The 17,068-nt window shown below is 41.5% G+C and overlaps 1 protein-coding gene across 1 annotated transcript in view; it reads left to right on the top strand.

The window, feature by feature from the left end:
- Positions 1 to 13,078: 13,078 nt before the first annotated feature.
- Positions 13,079 to 17,068, top strand: part of DACH1 (dachshund family transcription factor 1) — a 452,631-nt gene continuing 448,641 nt past the window's right edge. Inside the window, 2 exon segments of the mRNA XM_061133018.1 lie at positions 13,079 to 13,646; positions 13,649 to 14,189. Of these exon segments, the coding sequence (XP_060989001.1) occupies positions 13,361 to 13,646; positions 13,649 to 14,189 (827 nt within the window). The 5' untranslated portion in view covers positions 13,079 to 13,360.

Here is a 17,068-nt window from a genome sequence, read left to right as displayed (position 1 = left end):
TTTTGCTGTGTTGTTATGATTATTAAATGCTTTTTAGATTAAAATCACTTACATAAAAACAAAAAGTAAGCTTTGGATACCAAAACTACTATGAGTTATAGGCTATAAATCTAAGGAAGTAATTGCTATTTTGAAAATTCTGAAAATAGGCATGTGTGCATGGGTGTTGTAAAGAAATTCTTTGAAACTGTTTTTGTGTGTCTAAATAACTATGAAAAGACATTTTATTGATCATATGGTAAAATGAGATTATCAAACTATAAAAATATAAGTATCTTTTCATAGAAAATATGATTTTTAAAACTGAACAGAGTAAGTACAGTTCATATTTACAGAACTTTAAATGCAGCGTTGTTTGTTGTTGATTTTGAATGTCTTATGCTTTATGATGGCTAATCAAATTAGCATACATAAATCCAGTATGTATAAACATCACTTTGTATACTTGCTTTTGACTGTTTCTGATTGGAAGCTTCTTTTGGATATTCAACAAGTAGTAGTCAGATTTATAAGGACATTCTGATTAAGAAAAGTTATCAAGAAACTGATGATGATTATTTCTAAATATTAAGATTAAAACCAACATTGAAGACAGGAGTTTCTTTCTTTATATTTGCATATAAAATGCTTCTGTTTAGTTACTGAATGCATCATCAAATACCTACTATATTTACAATGAAGTTTATCAATTATAATTATTAATTCTGTTTCTTCATATTCTGTGCTCAGAAGTAACTAAACTTCTAAATGCTACTCTTGGCATATACTGTTTGAGAACACTTTAGCTCTCCTTTAAGATAAACTTGAAATAGACCACAAATAAATGTAAATGAGCTTTAGCTATTAAAATTAGTTTGATCTTATGTCTTTTTTAATAATTTATGTGGTCCAAGTCCAGAGCTTTCTATTGACATTAGGAAAAAAATTCAGATTATTGTAAATTTTAATTTTTCTTTAGTAATAGTTATTAATTTATCAATCAAATCACTTAACATCAAAGTATAATGAAGAGTTGCCTGGAAAGTATGTCCTTAAATTTATGCACACACTGTTATCAATGTGTTTCAAAACCAGTTAGTTTCTGTCGGAAAAAAAGACCCACTTCTTATTCGACTGTGTTGGTAGTCTTGTTCTAGAAAATACCTAAAGTAAGGCCCTAATCACCTGCCTAGGCATTCCTGTCACATTGCTGACATTTCCTGGTGTTCCGTGGTTTCTCCCACTCTGTGGCATTCCAGAGCTCAAGGCACTTCTTTGAAGATATAAGGCCATTCAAGTCTTCTCAACTTTGCAGCTTCACTCTAAAGGGAGAGTAAATGAAAAAGCCGTGAAGTTCAGACAATTTAAATGGCGCAGCAGGAGGGCATGGCATTGCTCTGTTGGGAATTGCTTGTGAGCAATCCTTGCATCATCTCTTGGAAAAGTAGAGTGACCTTTCTAAAATCAGGATTAAAAAAAAGGATGGGAGAAAGAGGCTGTCTAGTCCTCTGTGGAAAAGCAAACCAAGTCTGGTAAGATACTACAGAAAAGTAATGTATTTACAAGATCAACTGCCGGTTTAATGCCTGATTCTGCATAGCACTTCAATAGGCAACTTTCACTGGTGGATGCTGCCATATTCTGGGGCTTTCCAGGTGGCTGAGTGGTAAAGAACCCGCCTGCCAGTACTGGAGACACGGGTTTGATCCCTGGGCTGCGAAGATCGCCTGGAGAAGGAGATGGCATCCCACTCCAGTATTCTTGCCTGGGAAATTGCATGGACAGAGGAGCCTGGCAGGCTACAGTTTAGGGGGTTGCAAAGTCAGACAGACACAGGTTAGCAACTGAGCAGGCATGCACACTGCCATGTCTAACCTAAGGAAACCAGGGGTAGTCACAAAAACCAAGGAATCCCAGGGCTTTTGCAGTTTGACTAACTTTCTAATATCACATACTGGTTAAGTATTTCTCAAGATCCTAAAATCTTGTTCCTAAAACAAAGTATTTCTCCAATTCCTTTCTAGAAGTCTCCCTTCTAATCATGAGGCACTATAGTGCATAAGCACATACATCTAAGCATCCACTGAGAAGACATTTCATTGCTCTGTAGACCTTACAGAAATGCCTTATACAGGGGGTAGAAATAGGTAGAGAAGCTTTGGTCTAGATCCAAAGGTCAGTCTATTATTTTCTCAGTTCCCTTATACATGAAATGAAAAAATGTTTTTTTCCTCTGCTTACACCAAAATAGTCTTCTTCGAGGATAGCTGGGGGAAAAATAATGAGGATTTGAATCTTATACCTGTCTTAAGCCTCAATTCCTGTGAGTATCAAGGGAAGCTCTCATATTTTGCTAATTGTCAGTTTCCTCTTTCACAAGATCGGAGATGGGTACAATGGGCTGGGGGTGAGAGGCTGCCCTTACTGGGAATGCTCTGAGGTTGCCTCTGAGGGGGAAAAGCAGAGAACCAACTGTGATGGTTTCTGGAAGAGGAAACCATGATCATTGGAAGGGGAAATGATGTGATGAATTCTATAATCCAAGGATTTGCAGATTCCCCTAACACAAAATTTCAATAATTTTATAGTCAAAAGATGCAACTGAGATAATAATATGAAATTCTGATCAGCATGAATATCTTTTTCTTCTTACATCCTCTATACAAAAAATAAATGAGTTTTGTTATGAATATTAAAGTGATGGCAGTGTTAAACCAAAACCATACAAATAATTGCTTATACTCTCTGCTTACTCACATTTGGGAAGCAGAGTTTCACACACGAACTTACTTTTTCTCATCATCTGTAGCAGCGCTTCAGAGTATAAAGAAAAAAGAAAAGGTTGGTCAATCGTGTCTCTTTGCGACCCCATGAACTGCCAGGTTCCTCTGTCCATGGGATATTCAAGGCAAGAATCCTGGAGTGGGTTGCCATTCTCTTCTCCAGGAGATCTTCCTGACCCACACATCAAACCCAGGTCTTCTGCATTGCAGGCAGGCTCTTTATCATTGGAGCCAGAGAAGCCCCCTTTAAAGTATATTTTCAGTCTTGATGCAGACTTCTCAATGACTCCTGAATGACTAAAAAAAGAAAATGTTCTTTATGGGGCTCAGATGCAAACCTTTGTTATAGGACTAAAATTATCTTTCCCAGCTCTTTGAAACCCAATTTATTAGCATTTCTAGATTTTTGCCTCAAGAACTTTTCTAACTTGATGGCATATTAGAACAGAGATGAGCATAACTAAATTTTGTTAGTCTTCAATATCCTGGTCTGAATCAAATGATATAGGATTTGGGGAATGAGCAGTTTATACAATTTGGGGACAAAAGAAATGAGTGGCATAATGTAGAAGCAGTTTTAATTACCCAGCTGACTTTTATTGAGCACCCAGCAAGGGCTAAGCATTATATTCTCTATCTGAAAGGAATGGAAATGACTTGAGACCACCTGAAGAGAAACATATCAACAAGTGTAAAAGCCTAATACAATTGCCTTACCCATCGGAATGCACGGTGATAGTTATCTGCAAAGAATTCCTGGATGTGCTGAGTCCTGAGCAAGTCAATGAATTATAAATTCTGACTTATATAGGAAATGGTTGTTTTCCTAATTCCTTCTTTAAACACCCAAGTGGGGTTATGCTGGGCATGTGAATGAATTGAACTCTGGTTCAAAAACTAAAATGCCTTTATAACACATGGGGAAAGCTTGAGACTGAGGATGGCAGCGGGGCAACCCTCTCCCTCCAGTGCACTCAGAGTCCGTACTTTGATTACGTTACACCAGAATAAGGAGGCCTGTGAAGAACTCCCAGAAACCGGTTTTTATACAGCACCCTGCCAGTGTCCCATAGTCCTCTCCTGTAAACTGGTGGAGAGAGGGGTTGATATGGGATAACCAAGTCAAACAAAAAATTAATAATAACTCAGAACCTGCCATAGATATTATTAGCAGAGCATGTATTACTCTCTGTACTGGTAATTTTTTAACAGTTAATTTCTAAATTTTATTTAGTCTTTATTGAAGTATAAGAATATTTTATTTTACTTATAATTGAAGTATTAAAACTCAACATTCAAAAAATGAACATCACGGCATCCGGTCTCATCACAACATGGCAAATAGATGGGGAAACAATGGAAATAGTGACAGACTTTATTTTCTAGGGTTCCAAAATCACTGCAGATGGTGACTGTAGCCATGAAACTAAAAGATGGTTGCTCCTTGGAAGAAAAGCTTTGACAAACCTAGACAGCATATTAAAAAGCGGAGACATTACTTTGTTGACAAAGGTCCATATAGTCAAAGCTATGGTTTTTTCCAGTAGTCATGTATGGATGTGAGAGTTGGACCATAAAGGAAGCTGAGCGCCGAAGAATTGATGCTTTTGAATTGTGATGTTGAAAAAGACTCTTGAGAGTCCCTTGGACTTCAGGGAGATCAAACCAGTCAGTCGTAAAGGATACCAGTCCTGAATATTCATTGGAAGGACTGATGCTAAAGCTGAAACTCCAATACTTGGCCACCTGATGCGAAGAGCTGACTCATTTGAAAAGACCCTGATGCTGGGAAAGATTGAAGGCAGGAGGAGAAGGGGATGACAGAGAATGAGGTGGTTGGATGGCATCACCGACTCAATGGACATGAGTCTGAGCAAGCTCCAGGAGATGATGATGGACAGGGAGGCCTGGCGTGCTGCAGTCCTTGGGGTTACAAATAACTGGACGTGACTGAACACCTAAGGTGAAAGAATGTTTTATTTTATTTATAATTGAAGTAGAGTTAATTTACAATATGTGTTAGTTTTAAGGGTACAACAAAGTGATTTGGTTATACATGCATGTATATATATACATTTTCCAGATAATTTTCCATTATAGGTTATCACAAGACATTGAGTGTAGTTTACTGTACTCTACAGAAAGCCCTTGTGGTTTACTATTTTATATATGTAGTGTGTATATTTTAACCCCAGACTCCTAATTTATCTCTCCCCCTCTGTCACTTCCCACCTCCTGTGTTAACCATAACTTGTTTTCTGTGCTTCTGAGTTTATTTTGGTTTTGTAAATAAGTTCATTGGTATATTTTTCAGATGGCCAGGTACATTCTCAGAGCAGTTGTGTTCATCCTTTTCCATTCCGTTGTTCGAAAATGCACCTGTGTGTCAGGATTTAACCTTTGCTAAAGCATAGGGCTGAGACAGTCACAACAGAACACCCTTCCCCTTAAAACTAGGACTTCGGAGCCCTGTTAAATCAAAAGACAAATTCTTTCCCTCCTCCCCAGTCTCACCGCCCTCAGGATTTTAAATGGTAATGACCAGTTCATTTGAGAAAATGGCATTTGAGTGCTTCCCTTCACGAGCTCTTAAGGCGTATAAGGTGTCTCTTTCCCAGGGATGTGCACCTCCTTTTGTTTTCTGGCATTACTGGAACTGACCTGGCACGGATCACTGAGTGAGCAGGCAATCTTAAACACTTCTCATATAAATTACTGGTTCCTTTCCAAGTGCAATTGCTCACAGGGTAATATACCATTTTACAACTTTGATAGCAAAGTCTTTTCGTTCTACTGGGATCCACACACCCCCAGGAAATGAACAGACAAAAAGACTGATGGATATGTGAACCTCAGAAATGTACGGTCCAGTTCAGCCTTGAGTAGGTACATCGTGGGCACTTTGGGATCTTTCACTTCCATTCCCCGCCTCGACTCTTCTCAAATCCTCTTTTCTTGCTTTAAAAGCCATCAACAGAAACAAAATTATCAAAATGACACATCTACATAAACACTATAAAAGGCAAGGCAGTAACAAATATGGATGTCCACTCAGTCCTATTTTTCAGAATTTTCCAGAAAAGAAGATAATGCTCACATCTTACGCTCTACCATTTTTAGGTAGAAATGACTCATCTCACTTCTACATAAAGGAGGCTTGCCATTAATTGAGCTCTTCAGGATTCACTGGTTGCTAATGATGGCCACATTTTCTAAACCAATGTCTTTTTTCCCATGAACTCTTAACAACAAGGTGTGTTTTTACTGACAGTTGACTCGGATCAGAGCTCGCAGGATTGTATTTCAGGTTGTGGCTCTGTAAAACCCTGTAACTTCCTTTGAAGTTAAACAGTGTCAATCTGTTTCCATGTCTGAATAACTCTTAGAAGAGCCTGCCTGACCCAAGTCAACTCACTGAAACATACTATTTCCCCATAATTGATGTTCCAAATGAATGTCCTTTCATAATAAAATGTGCTGGGAAACAAAACAGCTTTGCATCCGGCACAAGTTGCATCATAATTAAATTTTATTTTATCCCATCGAGGCATGCTAAATGTTGAGCAAAATATAATTTTAAGTAATTTGTTTGTATTCTTATCTGTAGGAGTTGGAAATTAACAGCGTTGCTAGTTTGCGTTTACTGTTAGGCCTGGAGAGCAGAGAGATTGCTTTGCAAACATTACAGTTATTATGTCTGCAGTTGGTACTCTTTGTATAAATTATTGATCAGCCAGCTTATTTTTCTTTCTGCTTAATGGATATTATAGCATAGCCGTTTACAACGCTATAGTTAAGGTTGTGTCAGCACTTCCATTATAATAAACCCTCTGTTACAGGGGGTTTATAACTTGTTGTAAAAATTTGCTCTGGGCTGAAACTTGACATACAAGATCTTGAGCTGGAAGGTGGCAATTGTTATTCTTTCAACTTAAAAAAAAACTCTTTGTTCTGAAGGGCAATAAATAAATAAACAGTTTATTCTTTTTTAACAATCCTTGAAATTTCTGACTTCAAATAGAACAATTTTTATAGGCTATTTGCTGGACAATGACCTCTTCTTTTTTAATAAAGCAAAGAGAAAGAAAAAAGACCAAGATAATAAGTACAAACAACCTCAGAAAAGAGACAGTGAATCAGTATAAACTTTTATAATCAAGTTTAATACATTTCTCCTAACATTGCAAATTATACTATAATTTATATTTTAAATTAAACATGAATTTACTCTACATGACTTCTTTCCACCTCCATTCCCAACTATGTACAACTATTGTCCAACTATGTCAAGCGAGTCCCAATACTGAACTTCTTTAGAGAAAAATGACTTTTTGGCTTTTTAAAGAGAAAGGAAAGGAGTATGACAATTAGAAAATACCATATATGAAAAGGTGCAATTGAAGGTCCAATGTTTCTTAGAAAACTAGGGATTTAAATATCTGCCTGACTTTTTGACCTTCAATACAGTCTGCCATCCTTATCATGGCCTGATTTAAGAGATGAAGGGAATTAATCTCAATTTATACTATTTTTGTTGTGGCTTCCTTTTACAATCCAACTCTAAAATGATCTCACTTTATTATTATTATTATCAAATATTTGCCAGTACAACTCTTAATACAAATCAACAGACCACAGATGGAATTAGACGCTTAGTGCTGGAAGTAGTGATGGGTGAGTATAACTAAATTATTATGCAGAGTTGACTATTTGTCATAGGAATGATGCAGTGTGGAATAAGGAAAACCAGTCCACGGTGATTTTCTTCTTTGTAACTGTTCTCCTCCTTGCTCCTCTAACTATTCTCCTTTTCTCCTTCGACTTGAGTTTAGAGATTTCTTACAATATGCTCCATAATCAGCAAAGTATTTTTGGCCACATGTTCCCTTCATTCTGAACCAGGAGAAAAGGGAGTGAGGATAGAAGATTGAGGGAGGAAACAGTGATGTCAAATTGTGCCATTTGGTTCTGACATCTAGGTAAATGTGAATATGACTGTGTAATTACTTAATGTATTCAGTAAGCATACATATGGTCCATGCATTTCCATGCTGAAAAACAAGTCTGAATTATTTATAATCATTTTAACCACTTCTTTATTAAGAATGGAAGTTTGTAATACAAAGTTTGAGCGCTTCAAGTTATAGCGTGTTCAGCTTCCCACCTTCTGTCCTTTAGGTAATTTATCACCAAGCTCTCTGCATCTGATTAGAGAATGTATCCTTGAGATAAAAGCCTTATTCCTTGTTTGAAGAAAGGCAGGAACTGGAAAAGAGGGAGATTGTAGAAGTGAGACTCTAAATCAGAAGTTGGAACCCCAAGTGGGGAGAGCAGAGACAGGAAGCGTAATAGTAGAGGTCTTTGCTTAAGGTAGTCAGGGTTGATCTGCTGAGCTGATGGTGAGGCCCTGTGACTGAGTTAAAAAGGCTTGAGAGAGTTACTTGGCATAATTTCTCCATCTTCAATGATTTACTACTGAAGGGCAAACATCAATTTTGGACTCTCTCCTGAGAAACGTTTAACAAAGTCAGTCAAATACTGGTACCCTGTTATCTTTCTAGATTTGCCAAACTTGGAGAGCTGCTTTATAAACCTCTGCCTGAAGTTTGTATTTTTTTTTTTTTTTCCTATTGAGGAACAGGTCCATTAGTACATATGCAGATGTAAAAATGATCTTCCTCTTTACTTCTCCGTTGTGCTATATCTTAGAATTGTTCAGAAGTGCACCCTATTGTTAAAGCTATTTGTGCCGGGTGTGCTAATGCACTCTTTGATTGAGTGAATTAGCAGTCATAACAATCTGGCAGTCTGGCCATAGAAGTGTGCTCAAATTGATTTGTGTTATGGCTGGACTGGAAAATCTAGTGTTAGTTGTTTTTTGCCCTGGGGCATTGTTTGTACCAAACTCCACTTTTCATTTAATTTTCCAATACATTTTGAAAGATTGAAATGCTTGTGATCAACATTTGATCCACTTGCATTATTTAAAAAAAAATTCTGAAAGTAATTTCAGATTCCAAAAAACCTTGCTTTCAATTAGAGTAAACATAATTAGAGTGACGTCGTGCTCGGAATGGTAAGTCTCCCTTTGAATCTATTAAGCATGTTATCTCCTTGTCCTGTCACTGAAAGGAATTCAGTATCTATCTGAAATATACATCTGTATTTTTCTGTGCATGCTTCTAATTGAACTTGGGGGAAAAAATAAAAGAATAAAATTGCGGGCAGCCTTTTCTTGTCCCCCTTCCTGCATATTCCTAAATTGTTTCTGTTTCATTTAGTGATGTGTAAAAAGAGAATACTTAAAGCTTTCAGGGAATTTTGAGATGTTCAAGAAACATTCAGATATGTATTGCCTTTAAGAGTTACTCGATCATTTTAGTATTTTTATATTCTATGAAATCCCCATTTTCAGTCTTAACTGTATCAATTGCTATATTGAAGCCCTAAAGATTTAAAGATATGACTTATCCTGGCTTTGTCAATATTTGTATCTATCTTACAATCTTCTACTTTGCAGTCATTTACCAGAATTATAATGCAGCATGAATAAACCTTAAAAATGACTACTGATTACAGAGAAAGCTTTGTGAAATCATTTAGTCAGTTTCCCCACTTGAGAAATCAGTGAATAAAATAGGTCAATAGATAAAGATGGAATGGATGTAATATAGTGCTCTGCCTCTCTGGGTTATAAAAAGGGTCAAAAATGAATCCCCATAGAAATCCTGTTTTTATACTTAGAAAATAAAACGATACTCACCAAATCCCAACTCTAAGTTCACCTTTATACAGATTTATTCTTCGTTTTTAAACCACAGGTTTGAAAGTACATCTTTATGTTTCCCTGTTTCAACAGAAGCATTTCCTTGTCACTGTCCCTTTTAACCAAATAGGATGCCCTCATCTTCAGGCTAAAGTGCCTGTTGTCACCCAGGTATTCACCGGGACTTTTGCTGCAACAGCTACTCTGTATTTCCTCACTGTCTCCTGCAACCTTACAGCTCTTCTCAAAACTGCATTTCCTACTGCAGTGGACTCTGTCTTCCGTGCCGATTTTTGTTAAGTAATAGATGGTGAGCCCTGAGACCACTCTCTCTATTAGTTTCCATTCACAGGGATATCGTCGGGGCCACGGAAGGAGGGGGAAGGGGAAGGGAGGGGCCAGGAGGGGGCAGAGGGAGGGAAGAAAATACCTTCCCTGAACTGGTACAAGCTCAGCTTCAAACGATATCCTAGGAAAGAAATTAAAGACTTCTTAATTAGTGCAGCAATTAAGCTTTCTTGGTAGCATTTTAATCAGCACAGGCCCTATCAAAGGACAAACAGAACGATTTGCAGGTCTTTGAATTTTAAACAGTCTTATTGATTTCAGCACAATACGTCTTCACAACACACAGGGAGAATTTTCTAATATCAGTTACAGTACTTTGAGTTTTGCTTATGCAAATCGAGTGAAGGTTGGAGAGGAGGAGATGGAAGGAGAGGACCTGAACCAACCAGACATGGAAAACAATAAACAAACAAGACAAAAGCTTTGAAAACCTAAAGATGTGATAAGAAGAGTGGGAATTTGAAATCTGGGCAGTTGATTTATCTGCTGTTATGAAATACCCTTTGCCTTAATCATCGGTAATATTTCTCAAAAAAAAAAAAAAAAACAGGAAAGGAAAAAATTTGAATTTTTCAAGGGTTTTCTTTCCTGAATATTTTAATTTGCATGATGTGCCATTTCTAATCCTATTGTTTGATCAAAGGGGTAAGTGGTAGTTCCTAAAAACCAAAACCAAAAACAAAAACAGTTCAGAGTCCTGAGATGGGGGTGAGGGGGAGGAAGCTCCCGCTCAGGTCCGGGCCAGCTACCCAAGCCTTGCCTCTGAATGGAGCACGTGCTGGGAGACACAGGTTTTCCTGCAGAAAATTTGGACTTTGTTTTGATGTTGGGTGGGATTATGGCATGGTCAGCTATCACGACTCCCTGTCCGTGGCTTCTGAGAGTGGCAGGTATTGAGTGAGTGACAGTTTAACAAAATGTGAGAAATGAGAATACTTAGAGCAGATTTGGGGCAGTTAATTTCAATTTTTTTCCATTTGCAGGACTAGAATTTAAAATGAAGGAACTAGCATTTCAAAAACTAAAGCAAGTTTATTTAAGTTGTGCATGCAATTCCAAAATAAAATTACTTTCTGAGGACTTAATATCTTCTTCCTCACCTCTACTCATTAACATAGTCATTTGGAATTTTTTTAAAAAAAGGTATTGTTGTCCAAAACAGGCATAAACACTTAAAGAAGTGTTCTGATTTATGTGATGTATGTCCAGTCCCTACTTTTAACTGAAGTCAGATAAGAAGAGTGAAAATTGATATAAATTACTTCTGAATATATCAAACTACATTGGCTAACTAGGCAAAACAACTGTATACACTTTAGCTATCTTATAGAAGTTAATCTACTCTTTAGCAACAATCACTTTTCTGAATTCTTATGACCCAGGAAAGCCTCCTGATATAACTGCTTTATCCCCAAAAGTTTAGTATAAACTTAGACAAATTAGTGAATAGTGCCCTATTTCTCTGTAAATATTTCCTACACCTTTTGACAGTAGACTTCAAAAAGGTTAAAGAAATAAAAGATAAAAAGAAATGTGATAATAATTTCAATACTAAACTGTGAATCCGATGCTAATAGTTTATTTTTGAAATCTGTCAAATGCTAAAGCATTGTTTCTATCTTGTGAAGTTAATGAACATGTGCAGACAGGTTTAAAGCCTAATTATTTAAGATTCCTAGTGATATAAACAGAACAGACTTGACTTGTGCTCAAATCATAGACTGGTCAAAATTTTTGAATAAATAGTACTTCCATGCAACAAGTTAGAAAAGGGAAGAAAAGCAAAGAGGAAGGCAAAGAGGAAGAGGGTGACCCTAAACTCAGCCCAATGTTTTTAAGCATAGCTACCCTTTCTGCCTTTACAAGTCAACTAGTGAGATTTGTTTTTGTTCATTATTTACAAAACATATTTCTGCAAATTGAGAAGGACTCTCCCAAAATACAATGATAGTCTTCAAGTATACATAGTGTATATATATATATATAGTATAATATAGTATATGTGTACATATATAAGTACACACATATATATATTTATTCAAATAACACATTAGCAGCTAGCCTTAGGTTTTAAAGGAGGAGAAGATGGTTGGCGTCTATGCAAGACAGGTTAATTACTTATAGAGTTTTAGGTAAGAAAAAGTAGTGCATTCTCCCCCCTCTCCCACTTTCTAAATCTTCAGGGGTGCCTGATCTCTTCAATTCTCTTTATATGATTGGCATTTCTGACCTTTGGGGCAAAAGTGAAGTTATCCTGAACCATCCACATTTCTGTAACAAGCATTTGTTTCTTTCCAAAATCTATTAGGATATAAAAGAATTGAATACAGAGCATTCCATGATTCTTAAGCTATTTCAGACTGACTTTTCCCCCACAACTTGAAAACTCTCCTGGAATTTTCGCTATCTTTAAACAAATAAATAGTTGAGTCGACAGATAAAATAATCAGATACAGAAAACATACGTTTTGCTTCATATGGATTTTCCTCAAAATAATTTCTTAATAATCATGAAGTCAAGGGATGTGTTTTCATTTATATCTCTTGCAAAAAAAAAAAAAAAAAACAAAAACAAGCCAAGATACATCCTAAATCCCTTGAAGGAGAGCTCGGAGCGCTCTGGCTCCTCTTTAAGTTGGCAGGCGATTGCTTAGAAGGTTTTGGAAAAAATTACGAGTCTTCGCGGACGAAATGGAATATTAAGACATGCAATCTAACGGTAGTAGAAAAGTAGATGCTCTCTCTTTCCGATCGCCACTTCTGGGTCTCGGCTTTTCCTCGCGGTCCATCCTATAGTTCCTTTCCTAGTACTCCCCCCTCCCCCCCCCCCTCCCCCGCTCTCTCGCTTTCCCTGGGTCTCGCGCTCTCGGAGTCTCTGCTCCGAGTTCCTGGTTGGATAATTTGGGTTAATACTAGTGAGTGAGGTTTTTGCGGCTTCAAAGGGTATTTCAAGTTTCCGGAGCTCCTCCCCTCTGCACCGTGTGACAATAACAAGTCGTCCAGCCGGCAGCCTGCACTTTTCAGCTCATTTTCTCTCTGTCATTCCCCTCTCAATCTTTGATCAATGTACTTGCCAGGGAGAACCCAAGTCCTTCAAACCTCCTCCTTTTCACCTTCATCCTTAACTTGGTGCTAGAGAGCGGGACCCACACAACCACAGCCGACCCTGCCCGCCCCTACCCGCCCCCCCCCCGCCCCACCAACCCCCGATCCCAGCCCCCGGAGAGGACTCACATTTCGACTTGCGGGACACTTTTGTGCGTTTCTCTCCAGAGCGCCTCTCGCGCTCGCCCTCACCTCTTTTCCCCCCTTCTGCCCCTTTCTCTTCTCTTCTCTCCCGGAGTTGTGGCGCTCGTGGCCCCCTAGCTCCTTCTCCCTCCCCCCTTTCTCCCTCCCTCGCCCTCCCGGGGGTGTGTGTGTGTGTGTGTGTGTGGCAACTTTTCCCCTGGCTTCTCCTCCTTCTGTTTCCCCCTTATATGTGGCCATGGCAGTGCCGGCGGCTTTGATCCCTCCGACCCAGCTGGTCCCCCCTCAAGCCCCGATCTCTACGTCTGCTTCCTCCTCCGGTACCACCACCTCCACGTCCTCCGCGACCTCGTCTCCGGCTCCGTCCATCGGGCCCCCGGCGTCCTCGGGGCCAACTCTGTTCCGGCCGGAGCCCATCGCTTCGGCGGCGGCGGCGGCGGCGGCGGCGGCGGCGGGCACAGTCACCTCCACCGGCGGCGGCGGCGGCGGCGGCGGCGCGGGCAGCGGAGGCGGCGGAGGCGGCGGCGCGGCAGCGGCGGCGGCAACCCCAGCCTGGCGACCGCGGGCGGCGGCGGCGGCGGCGGCAGCATCAGCGCCGGCGGCGGCGTTGGCGCCTCCAGCACCCCCATCAACGCGAGCACCGGCGGCGGCGGCGGCGGCGGCGGCAGTAGCAGCAGCAGCAGCAGCAGTAGCAGCAGTAGCAGCAGCTGCGGCCCCCTCCCCGGCAAACCCGTGTACTCGACCCCGTCCCCAGTGGAAAACACCCCCCAGAATAATGAGTGCAAAATGGTGGATCTGAGGGGGGCCAAAGTGGCTTCCTTCACGGTGGAGGGCTGCGAGCTGATCTGCCTGCCCCAGGCTTTCGACCTGTTCCTGAAGCACTTGGTGGGGGGCTTGCACACGGTCTACACCAAGCTGAAGCGGCTGGAGATCACGCCGGTGGTGTGCAATGTGGAGCAGGTTCGCATCCTGAGGGGACTGGGCGCCATCCAGCCCGGAGTGAACCGCTGCAAACTCATCTCCAGAAAAGACTTCGAGACCCTCTACAATGACTGCACCAACGCCAGGTAAAGAGGCAGGGGGACGGTGGGGGTGGGGAGGGAGTCTCCGCCGCCTGTGGGCCCTTCCCAGCCGGCCCTCTCGCCCTTCCCTCGCTCTCAGCCTGGCGCCGTTCTCTCCGCGCGCCCCGGGCGAGCGCGGCCCTCTGCTCCCCTTCCTCCGGGCTCGCCGGCCGCTCCCGACCTCTCTGAGAAGTTGGCACCTCACCCTGCCCGGATCGCGCTCTTCCGGCCGGGTCCGCCCCTTGCTCGCCCGGACGTTGGGGCTCGACCGATGTGGCTGGCGGGAACCCCAAGTCTCGGGGCGGACGGGGCGGCGGATGGTGCCGTTCCAGGGGCCACAGCGCCCTTCCTAGGCTGCGCGGACGTCTGGGGACCCCTCTCAGCGCTGCTGTGTGTGCGCGCTCCCTCGGACCCGGGTTCCACCGCGAGGCGCCGGGCACCGGCCCGGCTGCTCGGAGACTAGGGGCTAGATCCTGGGGGCGGAGGGAGGTCGTAACCCTGCCCCGCGGGGTTCGTGGAGCGGAAAGACGCGCTAGGGGTGAGCGCCCCGCGAGGTAGCCTAGGAAGTGGGTCACTTGGAGGTCGGGAGCGGGACGGTCCCAGAGGCCGAGAGGCCAGAGTAATCCCGGGGGACCCACATTGAGTTCAGCCCTGAAGCCCCGAGGGCAAGCCTGCGGAGGGGAGGGGAGGGGTCTGTGTGTGCACGCATCTGTGCGTGTGTCCGCGCGCGCGCGCGCGCGCGAGCGTCTGTGTGCAAAGAAGATAAAGGGGTACGTTTGCCTGGGGCAGGCGCGAGGGGACCGGCAATGTTCCTGCCGTTGGGGGTGGTGACCGGGTACCTGGGACTCCTGGAGGCTGAACTGGAGACATGGGGAGGGAAGACAGCAGTTTGCTGCCTCGCTCTCTCTCTCTCCAAACTGTTCTTTCCTTTCTTTCTTTTTTTTTAAGGTTAGTAGCTCACGCAATGAGCAGGTGCAGGTTTTGCACTGGGATGCTCTGTGGACCTGAATACCGGTGCTGTGGCTCCCCCAGTCCCGCAAAGCGCGCGAACCCTGGAGGCCACGGGACCCTGAGCCCGGCCGGACCAGTTTTATGCTAATGAACGCTCACTTGGGGGAGGATCTACCGAGAGGGGGCGGGAGTGGGGTAACTTGTCAGTTTCGGGGTAGAAGTGATCTTTTCCACCCACTTTGACTGTACGGTCTTGTCCCCACCGTTGGCTGCAGAGGGAGAAGTTCAGAGAAGCCGAGTAAAAGCAAGCAGGGAAAGTTGGAGTCTCGAAGCGAGCGCGTGGGAACTGCGCGCAAAATTTGTGCGGAAACTTCGGTACCCTCCAAATAAGTTTAAAGATTGGGAGGAGGAACGGAGTTTTACCTCTTTTTATGTGTGCCCCTAGTATAGCTAAGGAAACTGAGGCGGGAAGGAGAGAGGCGCAGGACTAGACCAGAAGGAAATCGCGGTAGAAAAGCCCCTAGCTATTTCTTCCTTGGAGAAAGACTTCTGGCTAGTGCCCTGGGAACACTATAAGACGAGAAAGGCTCCAACTGCAGTTCAGTAAATGTCCTACCTTGACCCATCCAGAAACTCTTTTCCGTGTTTACTTCTTTCTTTGTATGGGGGGCATGGGTGTTTATCTGGGTTTTGAACCTTCGTTTCTACTCTTTTTCGGTGAATGCTGAACACGCGCGTGTGTATGCGCGCGTGCCCAAGAATATGGACAGGTGGCAGTAAAGATTGAGGGTGAATCTTGATCACTAAACATCATTTACAGAGATAATCAGAGACCTTGGGTGTACAGAATATAAAATATTTGCCAAAAATCTACTGTTAAAGCTGTTTAAATCAGGGCAGAAAATTGTTACGGAGTTGTTATAAAAAATGCTAGTTGAAATCTGAAGCCAGTTCAGATGAGATTGTGATAAAATAAGATTGTGATAAAATACCTATCCAGTAAATTGGTGAAGCGCCCTTTTCTTTTTCAGTAACCAAACGACTTTGCTCTTGAGTCTTCTTTGTGTGTTTTTCACAGCACACACTGTACTAGATAATTAATGGCTATTTCAGATAACACACACAAAATCGCTGGAGAAAACTGCTTCAAAGATTAGGAAGTTATAACCAATTTAAAACAAGTAGTGTTACGCTTCTTGCAATTGTTTCCTTGATGCTTTTGTTTTTTCTAAAATTTCTGCTTAGGTTTCGGAATTGAAGTCCTCACCATATGGTTGGAGAATATTCTTAAAATTACTAGGAATGAATGTTAAAATATTAAGTTTTTCCCTGAGGTTAACAAAGGCTCTGGAGTTAAAACTTTTAGAACCAAGAAAAGTTAAATCCAGTAAAACTGTTTATCCCTTCAAAAATATCTTATCAGTACTCTAAAGTTTTAATACCTTACAATGAAATGTGTTATTCCAGAACTCCATTTGAGGTTAAATGTGGTAAGTTTGTTGATTTACTGTTACATTTTGATCTTTTTTATCAACTACAGGACTTTCTCAAGCCTAAATAATACATAGATACTGAAAAAGGTGTGTAGTTGCAGATATATACCTAGGTTTCCCTAATTCTGCCATTGACTAAGAAGATAGAAAACTTATCACTGAACTCTCACCAAAATACAGTTTGCATTGTGATGCCTTACTTTTTAGTGATAGTTACAAGTGTTATTGCCTTGTTTCTTTACTTTGGAAGCAATAGCTAAAATATTTTTCATCTTGAATTTCCCAAACTAAAATTATCCTGTTGATTCAAGTCCAGTTTGTTCTCTTACTATTAAGATCCTTTTTCATTCATTCCAGTTCATTCCCTTACTATTAAGATCCTTTTTCATTCATCTATATATATTGATTTCTTTCATTCTTGTTTCTTTCTCCTCTGGCTAC

Source organism: Dama dama, chromosome 30, assembly GCF_033118175.1.
Source record: "Dama dama isolate Ldn47 chromosome 30, ASM3311817v1, whole genome shotgun sequence".
Lineage (NCBI taxonomy): Eukaryota > Metazoa > Chordata > Mammalia > Artiodactyla > Cervidae > Dama > Dama dama.
This window is presented reverse-complemented; position numbering and strand designations above follow the sequence as displayed.